Source organism: Neovison vison, chromosome 6 (genome assembly GCF_020171115.1).
Source record: "Neovison vison isolate M4711 chromosome 6, ASM_NN_V1, whole genome shotgun sequence".
NCBI classification, from domain to species: domain Eukaryota; kingdom Metazoa; phylum Chordata; class Mammalia; order Carnivora; family Mustelidae; genus Neogale; species Neogale vison.
In genome coordinates this window covers 192,986,662-193,002,975 of record NC_058096.1, presented here as the reverse complement: position 1 = coordinate 193,002,975, position 16,314 = coordinate 192,986,662, and the positions used below count along the sequence as shown (strand labels likewise).

Here is a 16,314-nt window from a genome sequence, read left to right as displayed (position 1 = left end):
GGTGTTGCAGCAATTATAAAAATATATTTTATATTTTTATATTTTTTATTTTATATTTTATATAAATAAATTTTATTTTTTATGTTTCACCATCCCAGTGAGGCACAATCTTAATGAAGCATTAATAATTGGGGGCTCAGGCTCTGGAGTCAAACGGCATTGGTGTCCTGGTTTTACCACTTGCTATGGGAGACCTTGGACAATCTATTTAACCTCTTTGTGCCTCGGTATTCTCACTTGTTAATTGATGGTAATAATAGTGCTGACCTTATCACTGAGAATTAAATGAAATTAACACTTAGCACAGTACCTGCTATAAAGAAATGACTCAATAAACACTAGAAGAGAGAAAGTTAAGAGGAAAGTTACCTTAAAATTGAATTGGGAAAATGAGACCTCCATGAAACTGAGGCCAAAGGGCAGTGTGTGCAAAATGGTGTGAGAAAGCCTGCTGAGAGTGGGGCCGTGAAGGGCAGCGGACGCCGGAGCACATTGGGAGGTTTTTATGGAGGAAGGTTCCTCAGAGGACCTTGCATCTCACAGTTTGTTTGTGGGCCGGCAGCCCCGGCATCCCGTGGAATGCAGACTTAGAAATGCAGACTCTCGGGGCAACTGGGTGGCTCAGTCAGTTAAGCATCTGACTCTTGGTTTCAGCGCTGGTCATGATCTCAGGGTCGTGGGATCGAACCCCGTGTCAGGCTCCGCACTCAGCATGGGGTCTGCTTAAGAGTCTCTCTTTCCCTCTCCCTCTGCCACTGCCCCCTAAAATAAGTAAATGCATCTTTAATATGAAGAAAGGAAGGAAGAGAGAGAGAGAGAGAGAGACAGAAAAAGAAAGGAAGAGAAGGAGGGACGGAGGGAGGAAGGAAGGAAAGAAGGAAGAAAGAAGGAAAAAGAAAATGCAAACTCTCAGACCCACTCGAGACCTACTGAGTTAGAATCTGCACAAGATCCCAGGAGTTTCACGAGACAGGAAGTTGAGAAGCGCTGTCCTAGAACACAGCTCACCCCTCAGAGCTTTGGTGCCTGTCATTATTTCTTATCACACACATCAGTGTTCATAAAAGAATAACACTGGGGAGAGGGAGACTCTACTCCCAAACACTCCTACTGTAAAAAAAACTGTGAATGTTAAATTATAACAGTTCCATGTTGGAAATAGGATAGAACTGACAAAAATAAGTGGAATCAGTTAAATAAAGCATGAAACATAAGTTATGATTCAATTAATATTTATGCCTCGACAGAGTAAAAATCACAAATATTTATTTCATCCGGACTGAAATGAAAAAGAAAACATGTGATGATTCTCTCTGGGAGGATTTGGGCAGACGTCCCTGGTACCTTCAGGCTTCCAAAAACATGTATTCCCCTAGAATGCAAACATTTCACTTTCGTGGTCTCCCCACCCATTGTCCTCAAGCACACACCAGTCACGCAGCGTTTCAGTGACTTACCCTGTGCACACAACACACATCGCAGACAGACAGACACTCACATACCCAGACTCACCCACACTTTGACACTTTTTCATAGCTGCCTCCTTTCTGTCCTTAGGCACATGCTCGAATCTTGCCTGCCAGAGACACAGCATCTTGAACCTAGAATAAATCTGTGGGAAATGGGATAAGAACAGAAGGGGAGAGTCCAGTGGTGAAAATGGTAATATCTATCATTTATCAGGTGCTTTGTGATGCAAGATATTGTCCCACAGATTATCCTCTTGTGTTTTCATTCCTGCAACAGCTCTCTCAAACAGGCTGTTCATTCTCTACTTTTCAGTTGAGGAAATAAAGGCCTATAAGTAAGGCCTAGAAGTACTTGAGGTCAGGTAAACTACCAAAAGCTACACAGGTAAGGGGCGCCTGGGTGGCTCAGTCAGTTAGGCATTCATCTCTTGATTTGGGCGCAGATCATGACCTCAGGTTCATAAGATCGAGACTCACAAGAGGCTCTGCCCTGTGCAGGGAGCCTGCTTAAGATTCTCTCTTCCTATTCCCCTGCCCCTCCCCGCCCTTAAAAAAATGCAGCTAAGAAGCAGCTTAACTGAGACTCGAACCCAGTTCTATCTTCTCTCCACCTGACAGAGTAAAGCCAAGGCCTGTGTATCCAACAGCCATCTTTTTGAGGAATGGCTTCTGCTTTGTAATTCAAATGTAATATTTTCCCTCACTTTCACTGGGTATGATGAGTGGTAAAGAGGCAAAGGAATTTTCCAAAGTCAGAGTAAATTTAAGCTGTGGATGGGGAAGTGCAGGATAATTTCCTTCTTGGTATTTTAGAAGTTCTTCATTTTAACCATCTGTTGCAGCCTGACAGATGGGTTGATATATGACAGAATAATGGGCCTTCAATTCTAGAAAGGCATAAGAAATGCTTGAAAAAATAGCAGCTCTTTTCATGAACCTAGCTGTACTAATGCTTGCTCACTTGCAAAAAAAAAAAAAAAAGTCGGTGGGAGGGAAGTGTGAAATATAATCATAATCATTCCCCTAAACAGAAAGTTACTCACAATTGCCAAAGGTCAAATCCAGTAAAATATGCCTAGTCTAAAATTATGCTAACGTTTCCAAATCCAGTCGTTTAAAAGGGCATACTGAGGGGGGTAAGGGATAATACATAAGTTAAACACACACACACACACACACCCCAAAAACTCTTCTTCCATCCCTGTCTTCCAGCCATTTAATTTTATTTTTTATAGGTGACCAGTGTCATGAATTTCTTATATCTTTGAGATTATTTAGGAAGCACATAGATTTTTGAAATCCAGATGAGTACCCAAGAGATGATGTCAGATGTGAACTCTGTCCTTTCTTCTGCCAGGCGGTGGGTATATCTGAGAAGTCGTACGGACGTAGACATTTGGCTAGGCACCAGGGACCTAGGTGATTAAAACTGTCCCTTCCCCAAGGAGCTGACAATCCGGTGAATGAAACCATGGGACAAGAATTTAAATAGCACATGCTGTGGACTCTCTGAGAATGGAACGATGATCGGGACATTCGCTGACCTTAGCAGTGGCTCATTCTCCAGGCAGAAGTCCTTCAGGTGGCCTTTCCGCTCTTCGCTGGATGATTCCAGCTCGTTTCCGGTCATGTGCTGCAACCAGATGAAATACTGACACACGCACCCCCTGGTTCTTGCCGACCTCCTCGGTGGGGCCAGACAGGTTTGAGGCTCGACCCGCGAAGAAACACTGGGTCAAACTTTAGATTGCGTTAGCAGTATTTTTGCCCTATGCCCTGAACTGCAGCAGAGTGAATATTTTGAAAAGGACATTAGTATACGGATTGAAAAAAAGAAGTCATCACAGCTGAACCCATGGTCCAGTGTCATTGACCAGGACAACAGCCCATGTCACTTGAACATCTTTTCATCTTCACCTCCATCATCATCCCAACCATTAATGCAACAAGTAAAATATACCAGTCTCTGTGATTCACATTTTAATTTAATTTGAAACCTCACCACAAGCCTGTCAGGTAGGCTTACCTGTTACAGATGTGAACACTGAATCCCAGAGAATTTTTAAACCCCAGAGCAAGTCTGTACTGTGTTATTTCCAGCCATGCATAGCAACTCTTCTGTGTCTTATCTGGGAGATAGCAGGAGTGCAGAATAGTAAGTTAATAATAGGATTATGTTTTCAAAGGAATATTTGACAGCCTGGATTTATCTCGACAGTTCCTTCCCACTCTAATATTATGTAATGCCGCAGGAGGAAGATGTGCTTTCTTTCCACTTGCAGGGAGGATGGTGGCAAGAGAACCCAGAGCAGAGACCAGAGAGGGGCTGACTTGGTTCAGAAGGTGGCACCTGAAATGTCTGCCAGCATTTTCTGAGTCGAAATTTCTCCGAGTAGCTCACTTGACATGATTTCCTATAAAATGCACCCGTTTTTAAATGTAGGTTGGAGGGGAACCTAAAAATATTTAGACAAAAGAAGAAATTGCTTTGGAATATTTGATGTTTTCACCCATGCCTCTACTCCTTGCTACTGTATGGAGAGAAAAAGGTAGTTGTGTGTTATGTTTGTTTTTTTTTTAAAGTGTGGTGTGCGGGTGTGTATATATACATATATATATACACACACCCACACACCACACTTTTTTAAAAAACAGATAACACACAACTACCTATATATATATATACACACACACACGTGTATATATATATACATATACACACCCACACACACATATATATATATGTGTGTGGGTATATATATATATATATATATATATGAAACTCCCAAGTTTTATATATAAAAAACTGATGGAGTAGGGTTTTTTTTAAGTTTACTTATTTATTCAAAGTAATCTCTACACCCTATGTGGGGCTCAAACTCACAACTCCAAGATCAAAAGTCGCATGCTCTTCCAACAGAGCCAGCCAGGCTTGTGGTGGAGTAGTTTTGATCACGCAGGGAGAGAACATTCTAGCCCCAGGCATGGGAGAGATGAAGTTCAGTTCTGGCTGTCTTTGACTTGCAGCCTACCCCCATGTCTCCTGTATGCCACACTTCCTCCAGATGTTTCATCTATACACTGCCTGACATCTGGCATTTCCCAGATATGTTTACAATGTCCAGATGCTTTATGTCAAGTCGACAAAGCTCGTGGTTAATTGACTAAATCTTAGCATTTTTATCTGGCTGATTCAATGGCAGCACCCAAAATATACTGGAAGTGCTAAAAAATACATAAAAATAAAAAGAAATATTGGTAAGATGATCAGTAGGTGTCTTCAGATTTCCGGATTCATCCTTGACTCACAATACAAATGTGATTTTTCTTTTCCATGAGTTGTTTTTAGATGTGCAAATCAGTTTCAACAGTTGACTCCCCTCTGGTCTAGGACTTGAGCATCTTACTTGTACCTCTCCTTACTGGTAGATGTGTCAAAACCAATAACCAAGCATTTGGAAAGAGTACTATTTTCGGTATAAGCTAGAAACTCACCTGGAAACAGTTAACAGCCCTAGCTGGTTGCCTAAGCTTATGAACTTCAAAGAGCGTGTGGGTCCAGAAAGGCAGGAGTCCTCTTCTGCCACCATTTAGATAGCTAAAGACATCCCCTGCAGACCTCTTCACCTCTTTGGTGATTGGCTTTCCAAGAGGGAGAGGATTGCCGGTGAGCAAGGGCCACCAGCGAGAACGACAGCCTCGGCAGCCATCTGAGCCACCAGAGTTCTCACTAACTGAGCACTATTTCCCTCCTTTTAAACCTTTCTTTGCTAGCAGAAAGGCCCAGTGAATCTTCCTGGTTCTAACCAATGTCAACGTGTATTCTTCTTGGGCATGGTATAAGCAGGTACTGGAGAGAAGCCCCAAGTTCCCTCTAGACATCAATTCATAGACCGTCTAGATAGGCATTTTGTGATGTATTTATTACGCCACCTGTGCTGATAACCACCCAAGGGACAAACCTAAAAGGATTCTAGATGCAACCATATCTGTGCAGCTTTCCCTGTCCCCCAAGACTGGCTAGTGTCACCATTGTTTTGTTTGTTTTCAAAACACCAGGTCCTTTTCCTGCAAAGCCATTATCATCATCTGCAATTACTTATTCTTTGATTATTTGAGTAAGATCTCTCCTCCAACAGAGTGAATACTAGGGTCGTGTCTGTTTTTATTAATTACTGTATTCCAGAGACCTGACACCTAGTCAGTTCTTATTGGAGATTTGTTGAATAAATCACATCTGACCATCTGATTTATCTGACCATCAAAACCCACTGAATACTTTTTGATACTGTTATAGATCCAATTGTATACAGAATTTTCTTCTCTCTCTCTCTCTCTGTGTGTGTGTGTGTGTGTGTGTGTGAAAATTCATTGAGGGCTTACTATGTGTCAGGCACTGAGCTGAGTATTCTACTGAATTAACTCATGCATCCATGGCAAAAACCCTGTGAAAATGTATGTCATTATTGCCCCTTTTCACAGACTGGAAAACTGAGGCTTCTTTGAGTCCCTGCGCTAGTTAGTAACAGTTGAGAATTGAACCCAAGGCTGACGGATTCCAAAGACAATAGAATTAACTATTATGTGATGCTTTGTATTCTAAAAACCTATATGTAGTGAGACCTTCCTCACAAATTCCTAGTGAAGATTAAATGAAATAATGCACACGAAGGCCTTAGCATAGTGTGTGGCTCAAAGTGAACACCAAATCAGTAGCAACTATTGCAAGCAATACTGCTACTACTACTACTAATTTATCTTGAACAGTTACTAATCTTCCGATATTACTATGAACTTGTTTTGAAAGGTGCTATTTGCAGTGAAAAGGTTAGGCAGGGTCAATCAGAAATCTAATCATTTTTAAGGGGTGTCTTTAATATTGATTTACAACACCATTGCAGTGAGCTAGTGAAGACTGTGTTCATTCTGAGGTTGTCAAACAGCCAAGAACACCTCCCTCTTGCACAAAGATTATGAAATCAATTGTCTGTGACTAAGCTAAAAGGAGAGATGCAGAGGATCTTTTAAAAAGTCTTCTTTTCTTAAGAGAAATGAAAAACAAGAAACAGGAGGCCCCAGTTTCATAGCTGAGCAACCACGGATCAACTGATAAAGTTCTTTGAAGAATAAATTAAAAAAGAAAAATGCCGTGTGTCAATCACAATCAAATTTAACTTAAGAGGAAAAGAAATAAAGTCCTACACTGACTCTCAAGCAGAAGCCAGACCCTCTGCACATGAAACAATATGACTGATTACTACTCAGCCCTTTCAACTGAAGATCAGCCTCCACTACCTCTCTCCTTTTGCAAAATTTCAATTAGTTGATGGTGTGACAGTGCATTTTACAGTAATAACATAAAACAATCCAGGGATGCCTTGGTGGCTTAGTCATTAAGCATCTGCCTTTAGCTCAGGTCATGATTCCAGTGTCCTGGGATCGAGCCCCACATTGGGCTCCCTCCTCAGCAGGAAGCCTGCACCTCCCTCTTCCACTCTCCCTGCTTGTGTTCCTGCTTTCACTATCTCTCTCTCCATCAAATAAATAAATAAATCTTTTTTTTTTTTTTTAATCCAGATTGTGCAGAGAAAGGAAAGATGCAAACCACTTGAGGACTGGTACCCTCCTCCATCTTTTGAACAATACCTAGCCTATAGTGGGAAGATCATAAATATTGGGCAAGTGATTAGGGAAAGGAACTGATAAAACAATGGACAAATGGAGAAATGAATGGGATTTGGAGTCCAATCGATCCGAATTTGGTATCCAGTTCCTCTACTTACTTCTCTAAGCACTCCCTTCATCTGTGAAAGAAAGAAACAAATCAAAACAAAACAAAACAATAACATCCCCTTCATAGGGCTATGGTAAGGCTGAACTGAGGTGAAATATGAAAGCATTTTAACATCGTGTCTGATACATGTTGGGCCCTTTTTAAAGATCCTTTGGAATATAATGAGGTTCACACTTCAGCAAGGCGCACAGACTTTTGAGCTCAGTGAACCTTGTTTGCAAACAAAGCTCAGCAACTTAATGACTCAGAACTCAGCAGCTCACTTCACCTTTCTGAACCTTGATTTTCTCATCTGCAAAGTGGGGTCAATAATAGCCGTCTCAGAGCGCTATTTGGAGAATTAAAGGAATAATGTATGGGACCCACCGTGTCTGATACATAGTAACTCCTCCATAAATGCCAGCCATAAGTATTAATATGGCCACTCAATTTTTATTATGATCCAATAAAGTCATGGGCCTCTAAAAGCAATTGAGTCCTTTAATAATAGATGAAAACCCAGATTCTGGAGCCAAACTCTTTGGCTCCGATCTTTCAAGCTGGAGTTAAGTAATTTTATTCCATCTGGAAAATGGAACTGTGTATTTCTTCCCATTTCACCAGCCACTGTTCTGCACATCTCCTGAGCATAGAGAGGTCAAGTAAGATTTTCCCCTACATCTAGGCTGAAATGCAGTCCCCACTATCCTCGTCGGCCATCTCCTCCTGTGGGCTGCCAGTAGGGAAGGCCCAAGACTCTTTGGTCACACTGGTCTGCCTTCAGACCTCTACCAGACCACTGGGGCCTTGCATTGGGCCACTGTTATCAACCCATATATGAGGTCCTACAGACCAGGAGGGACAGACATGAGGGGCATGCTGGCCTTGTGAAGGCTCAGCTGATGGATGGCTACTAGGGTCATCTCGGACTTGAGTGCCAAGAGAAAAGGTGACATCAGTGACCCAAAACAGGAGAAGGAGCATCACTCTCACTGCGAATGGAAATGTACTTCCATTTGTTAACTTTGGTTGAAGCTGTGCTGTGTAATACGGTAGCAATAGCAATGTGGCTATTAGATAGCTGAACTGTGGCTGATACAAATGAGAATGTGCTTTAGGTATAAAATACACACCAGGGGCGCCACACCAGTGGGTTAAAGCCTCTGCCTTCGGCTCAGGTCATGATCTCGGGGTCCCGGGATTGAGGCCCGCATCAGGCTTTCTGCTCAGCGGGGAACCCGCTTCCCTCTCTCTCTCTGCCTGCCTCTCTCCCTACTTGTGATCACTGTCTTCCAAATAAATAAATAAAATCTTTAAAAATAAATAAAACAAAATACACACCAGACTTCAAAGACTTCATACAAAAAAGGGAAAATGTCTTACCAAAAATCTTATATGTTCAGTTTCATTATATAAATACATATATTGTCTTCATGTAATTAATTGCACCAATTTCTTTTTGCCTTTTTTTTTTAAATGGGACTATTAAGAAACTTGAACTTACATACGTGATTCACATCTCTGGCTCACCTTCTGTTGGACAGGACTGACCTAGTCTCAGTGTTCCCTCCCCAGGATGGGGCCTTATAGGCCTTTCCCAACTTCAGCCATCCTGAAACTATAAAGTATTGATATTACAAATTATTACTGTCCCCTCAGCTATAAAGTATTTGCTATTGTTCTTTAAATTATTTTCTTAAACCTAAATATAATGTAATTTTGAAGAAAACCCTGTACCACTAATGGATACAGAAACCCAGCATTATTTGTCATAATTAGGAGATAGAAACGTATCAGTGGGAAGTACGGAGTACTGGATTCCCACCAGATACCATTGCTTGTATGAAGGCTCTGAGCCTGGGGCCAATTTTCTTTGATAAACAGGTGTTAAATATTTGTGAAATAGATGTTTGTGACAGATTGGCACCCAGCTGAGACTTTCTTCTTTACTCCTCAGATTGAAAGAGAATTGTGAAGAAAAATGCTTTTCTCAGTGTTAGGGAGCCCAAAGTTATTTATGCTGTGTCTGTGTTCCCACAATAATGGGTAACTCGAACCTGAGAAAGTGTGGGCATAAGGGAAAAGCCACTCACTAAACAAGGAGGCTGATGCCCGGCATTCAAATCTCAGTTACTTGTGGGGACTGGGACACATCACTTAACTTCCCTGAATCTGTAAAATGGGTATAATTATCTTCAGCCGCTTGCAGTTACTGTGAACATCAAATGATCTTCTGCTACTCCGTGTTAACAACTGAGGACATTCTCCAGAAGTCAGTGGTCACTAGTATTCATCCTTCAAATGAAGTAAACCTGTGAGCAGACAAGATTTTCTCTTCCAACACAGGTCCCAAGCTCTGTCCTGAGCTGAGCTTCTAGCTTGCTATTTGATGCTGTGTTTCCTGGTTCACAGCTTCATTCCAGGATTCCTGAAAGCTGACTTACCAAAGCAAATCCAGTCACACTGAGGGTGACAGTAACTCATCGGGCGGCCCCATTTCTGGTAGAGGCTCTCACCATAGTGTCAGCCACACAATAAACAGCAAAGCCATCAAGGAGGCAAAAGAGATGATAATAACATCATGGAAGTTGAAATACCGAGAATATTTGCTAATAGACAGAAATAGGAAAATAGACCATTTTACCAATATCCAGTGTGCCACTATCTGGGGAGGTAGTTTTACCTGCTTCTAAAAGAGTAAGTTTGCCATCACCAAAGATGATTCCCTTTTATGCCCCAGAGTGGTCCAGGACAAACATCTCTAATATATTAAATTACATTCTACTATGAAAATGAGCTTGCTAACAGCAAATTAGGAGAAGTGGGGACAACAAAACACATCCAGCAAATGAACTGGAAACAGAGCACCCAGCCAGCATGAAGCCAGGCTGCTCCCTCTGCCTGAGGAGGCGGTTTTTTTGGATCCCTGAACACATCCTTCAAACATACTGCAGAAACACAGCCAGGCAGCGAGGCAGCAGTCTCTCGCCAGTGTCGGTGTTCTTTAGGTACAGAGTGAGACCACTAGCTCAGAGTATATTTTATAAGCCATTTAATGAACCAGAAGCAAATCCACTTATCTTTCTTGGTTCCTTTTTTGTTTTGGTTTGTTTTTAAAGATTTTATTTATTTGTCAGAGAGAGAGAGCACACGCGCACAAGCAGGCAGAGTGGCAGACAGAGGCAGAGAGAGAAGCAGGCTCTCCATCGAGCAAGGAGCCCAATGTGGGACTCGATCCCAGGACCCTGGGATCATGACCTGAGCCGAAGGCAGCGGCTTAACCCACTGAGCCACCCAGGCGTCCCTTATTATTATTATTTTTTTAATCTGTGATATGGGGCTAATAGGTTTTACGGGGACCACAGAGATCCCAAGTGTGAGAGATTTTTTTGAAGCATGAAGGCACTCGAATGCAGCCTCCCTTCTCTATGGGAATAACGACCATAAGCAAAGCCTGCAGAAGGTACCTTCAGAGGGTTAATGGATGCACATGGTAACCTAGCTGCAAATGTTACAGATTTTCCACCTGAGTTTCTTCCCTGCACAGTATTCCTGTTAGACAGACCCAGGGGAGCAGCATTCACAAACACTGGGTCCTCGTCTGCATCATCAGAAGAAAATCTCCTCTCAAGTGGGAGGCATTTACCTCTCCTGATTCAGCAGATGGTGCAGGTGGACCCTGAACATGGCGTTAAGTAACATGACTGAGGAAGTTATGGCACCTTCTGTTTCACTTCAGGTCTTCTGGTTAGGTTGTGCTAGTATCTCCGTAATATCCCTCTAACACTTGCTCATCTCCCTTTTAACAAAGATCCCAGGCTCTCTAGCCTTGTGCAAACAGCCCCTGGTAGAATTTAAGGCATTTTGTTTTCACTGTGGAGTACTTACGTTTGCAATTGCCTTCTACCCCTAGCAGGTTGGTTTGACATAGAACACATATTATTTCCTTCTGAGATGACCTCACTTATGTCAAAAGGGTAATTTGCTTTAAGTGAAAGGTGAAGCAGTAACACAAGAATATGTGCATAAAATCAAAATTGTTTAGGTGGTACCAAAATGACTAAAATTTAGAGAACGCCAGCTAAGCTAATTATCTACAAAAACACACCAAAGAGCATCTTTCCCCCCTGGCTCATGATACACTGCAGTAATCAAGCCAGGCATTAATTATAAGGAAAGTATTTGCCTGCCTCTGCTTCAGTTTTCTCGTAAGAAAAGCAGGGCTAACGTCAAGTATGTGTGTCATAAGGTTAATGATGTCTGTAAGTGCTGAAGCAGAGTGCCTGGCGTATAGGAAGTGCTTGGTGAACGCAGGTCACGGCAGCTGTGTTTGAGGCTCTGGAGACAATTTCTAGTTCGGAACAGCTTCTGTTGGACGCCCTGCCCCTCCCCTTCATGCTCTGTGCCAGGACCTGAGTGCATGGATCACGGCAGTGGGCCCCCTGCCCACTGGGTTCCAGCAGGGTTTGGCTAATGGGAGCCTCAGCGGGAGATTGGAAGAGAGGAGCATAGGGGTCAAGGATTTGCTCCCACACGGCGCTCCCGGCAAGCAGGTTCTAACTCAGGCTCCATGCGGAAGCCAAAGGTTTAAAAAGTTCCGGCTAATATCTTCTTTATCTAGAACTTTTTACAAAATCTCATCTTCACACCTAGCTTAGTTGTGGAACACCTGGCGCTTGAGACTACTTTCTGAAACCCTTTGCTGTGAAACTCTCAATTCTAATGACATTTATGATTTGGTCTGATTATATAAATCCTGATGCTGTTGTCAGGACAAACAGAGGCATCTGAAATTTGTCAATCAATGTCTTGATTACATTGCCACATTATTTTTATTTGGTCTAATTTAAAGTAGGGTATGTTTAAATATGCACAAGCTTAGGGGCCCCTGGATGGCGCACACAGTTAAGCATCTGATTCCTGTTCCAGTTGGGGTCCTGATCTCAAGGTCATGAGATTGGAGTCCCACATCGGGCTCAGTGCGGTGTCTGCTTGAGAGTCTCTCTCTCTCCCTCTGTCCCTCCCATTCATGCTCTCTCACACTTTCTCTAAAATACATACATAAATTTTTTTAAAATGCATAAGCTTACATAAAACAAAATAAAAGTCATCTCTAATCCTACGAGCACCACTTGGTAAACTCTTACACAGTGTTACAAACATAAATGTAAATGTCTTGTCAAATTAGGACAATTTTGTATATTTCTTCTTTCCTTCATTCTTTCAATAAGTGTTGATGGCAACTCTTGGGCCAAGATTCAGCAACGAGCAAAGTAGACCGTTCTTGCCCTCATGGAGCTGACATCTTCCTGGGAGAAGCAGGCAAACGAAAAAAAGTATAGTTTCACCGCTCACAACCATCTTATGAGACAGATACTGTTATTGTCCCATTTTACAGTAAACTAATCTGCAGCTTCAAGTCATCCTAGCAAAGTGCCCAAGAACACCATTAATGACTAGCAGGGTCCGGATTCAGCCCCAGGTCTATCTGACAACAGACTCTGAGCCATTAGCGAGTACAGAAGATACTGTAATGCGATATATTGATGTCTCTTTGTAAAGTAGTACTAGGGGTAAAATTTTGGGTACACTCCCAAGTACAACCCATTTTTTCACTCTCAAGGATCCTTGACTTCAATCATGAAGTTTGTGGAAAATGACTTGTTACTATTTGTCATATCTAAATTAAGCAGGACTTCAAGTCCAGCTTTTGAACTTTTTAGTGTACTTGTTTTAAGTAAGAAGATCAATTAATTATTCCTTCAAGTGAACATGAGGGGAAATAGGGACCAGTCAAGCTCACAGGTGCCAGAAGCAGCTGACCAAGCTTCCATTCCTGGCTCCAGTACTTACTAACTCCTTACTCTGAGCAATTTTACTGAATCCCTTAATGCCTCAGTTTCCCCACTGTTAAATAGGGACTGGATTAGCATCTGTTTCACAGTGCGGTTGTCAGGAGTAAATGAGTTAATTCATGTAAACTTGGGATAATACTTCACACATAAGAAGTGCTCCATAGGGGTGCCTGGGTGGCTCAGTGGGTTAAGCTTCTGCCTTCGGCTCGGGTCATGATCCCAGATTCCTGGGATAGAGCCCTGCATCGGGCTCTGTGCTCAGTAGGGAGCCTGCTTCCTCCTCCTCTCTCTCTGCCTGCCTCTCTGCCTACTTGTGATCTCTCTCTGTCAAATAAATAAATAAAATCTTAAAAAAAAAAAGAAATGCCGCATAAATGTTAGCTATTCTTACTATTATCAACAAATCTAAAAGTTTTTATATTATTTTCTCCAATTTCCATTAGAGACGTCTTCACATGTCTCTGTTCTTGTTTCCCCTCCCTACCACCATTCTCTCAAGTCTATTTTTAATTACAGTGAGCATAGATCATGACAGCTACTCTCTCATAACTGGGAATGATCGGGTGTCTATAGCCCCTAACAAATATGTGACAGCAAGAGAAGGGTTCGTATTTTGCCTTTTCTTAATTCTCTCCTAAGACTGTGCTCAGTACCTGGCACATTCCTCAGAAAGGACTGATTGAATGCATGCATGAATAAATAAGGCACTGGATTGAACATGAACCTGAATTTGTGTTTGACAGAGTCGACCTGGCTTATTTATTTGTTAACCATTCCTCCAGCTTGTAATTCAGACTCAAAACACTTGAGTCTCTTGATTCCAAATATTCTTATTGATTGCTGTAGATATTGTATTTGTCTGTCTGTTTCTACCACCATATTCCACAAACAACTTAAGATAGCTTACATGGATATATGGAACACAAACTTTAATTAAAAAGGAGAGGGGAAAAGAAGGGTGAGCATATGAAACCAGGCTGGGAATAAGACTAAAATACCCATACGATAAAAACCCTATGGGTAAGTTCAGGGAAAACCCTGAACTTTCTAGAGCCAACATGAAACGTTCAACCGTCAAGTCACATAATTTGCAGCAGCCCGTGGATGAAAAGGTAGCCATTTCTCAGAGGATTCAGCCACTCTGAGAAGTGGACAGTCTAGAACATTCTCCACAGAAGTCAGGCCTAACATTATAACCATCCAAAACAGCATCCTTACAGTGTCAGAATTCCCGCGGTGTCGATCCTGGAATCTTGATGAAAAGTAATTCAGTCATGTCATGAGGGAAAACTAACCAGAACAAGTCAGATGTGCCACGCCATTGTGTAGGAAAGAGACACAGAGCAAGTTTTCTACTTCACAGGCTTTTCATTTAGAATAGAAAAAGAAATCTTTCTGTGGGTATAGCAAATATACTCTTTTCCTTTCCAGGTCAGTGTTTTTCATATACTGGGTAAGAAGGACGCAACATTTTTATTTTAGTCAAGCATAAATACAGTAAATCTGTAAATAATCTATAAATCAATACAGTAGAACTGTCTATGTTAGAACATGGTCTGCTTCTGACTTGGATAGTGACTCCCATCCCCCACCCTCTCTGAGTCATGATGGAGGATACGAGAAGTAGCCCAGAAGCTCAGAATGTTTCTTTAAAATATTCATCCTCTAGGGGTGCCTGGGTGGCTCAGTGAGTTAAGCCGCTGCCTTCAGCTCAGGTCATGATCTCAGGGTCCTGGGATCGAGTCCCACATCGGGCTCTCTGCTCAGCAGGGGGCCTGCTTCCCTTCCTCTCTCTGCCTGCCTCTCTGCCTACTTGTCCTACTTGTGATTTCTCTCTGTCAAATAAATAAATAAAATCTTTAAAAAAAATAAAATAAAATATTCATCCTCTTACATGGTAGAGTTGTTGTTTCATGTGAAAAAAGAAGCTTCTTTCCTCTGTAATCATAGCAGATGCTTTTCTAAGTCAGACAGATCTGGATTTGAATTCTGGCTCTGTCCCTTTCTCTATGTTACCTTATCCCTTTGATTTCCTCATCTTTAAAACTGGTATTAAAAATACTGTCTAACATTATGATTGTAAGGATAATTTTATATAAAAATTATATAAAATCATCCTTGCCCATAAAAAAGCGCTCAAAACAGTATGGCTGATAATACTTCCCACTTAACACAGTCCCAAGCATACACTAGGCGACATATAAGTTTGTTAAATGATTTAAAGAAAAAATGAATGAATATCTAGGAGTCTTCAACAATCAGCAAATCTCTCCATTTGCAGTCATCATCACATAGCAGCTAAGGTCATGGGCTTAGGGATTGGCTGGCCAGGTGTGACTGCTGACACATTACTAATTATCTGTGGGCATCTAGACAAGCCTTCCGATCATCCCCTATCCCAGGTTTGTTACCTGCGACCAAGACAATGATAGGAATTTCCTCACAGGGGTGTTGCAGGAACCATTAGAGGAGAGCTCTAAGTACCTAGCATCATTCCTGGAACACAGTAAGCATTCAATAAATATTCCCATTATTTATTTTATACACATATACATATAATGTCACAGAACTTCCTTTTATTTATTTTTCAATCTCTCCTTGGTTCCAGTGCTCTGGGATCCAGGAATTTTCTGAAAGGCAAGCCACATTGTTGCATAAAGTAACCATTGCTTTTTTTTTTTTTTAATAAAGTAACCATTTCTTTTCTAAAATTCACACTTTTACTGTTTTCTCTCTTTGTTTCCGTAGGACTTCATCGTCACCGTGGTCTTTTCGTTCTTGTGGTTGGTGGGTTCATCAGCTTGGGCGAAAGGACTGTCTGATGTCAAGGTCGCGACGGATCCCAAGGAAGTCTTGTTACTGATGTCCGCTTGCAAACAGACGTCCAACAAATGTATGGCTGTCCACAGCCCTGTCATGTCCAGCCTAAACACCTCCGTGGTATGTTTCCATCTCTGCTTTACCTCTCAAAACTTTGTTTGCCGTTCAAGGGAATAGAAAAAACATAGGCCAAAGTAAAGGGCGATATTTTGCTCCCTGTGCAAGGTGATCTTCTGGTCATCAAGTTTTCTGTTGTCAGAACCCATTGGCTTTAATGCCGCCAGTTATGGAGTCTTAATAAGAACCCAGCAGGTATTGGCAGCTTCTGCTTGGATGAGAGTCAAGTCAAAATTCTAAGCTAGAAGCAGATATAAAATCTGAACTTTAAGGCTGAAAC

General features: G+C 41.8%; 1 protein-coding gene across 1 annotated transcript in view; it reads left to right on the top strand.

The window, feature by feature from the left end:
- The window catches only part of SYNPR (synaptoporin), a 156,098-nt gene that overhangs the window by 131,944 nt on the left and 7,840 nt on the right, over positions 1-16,314 (top strand). The window contains exon 4 of the mRNA XM_044253241.1: positions 15,846-16,037. Coding sequence (XP_044109176.1) covers positions 15,846-16,037 — 192 coding nt within the window. The remainder of the gene's footprint in view (positions 1-15,845; positions 16,038-16,314) is intronic.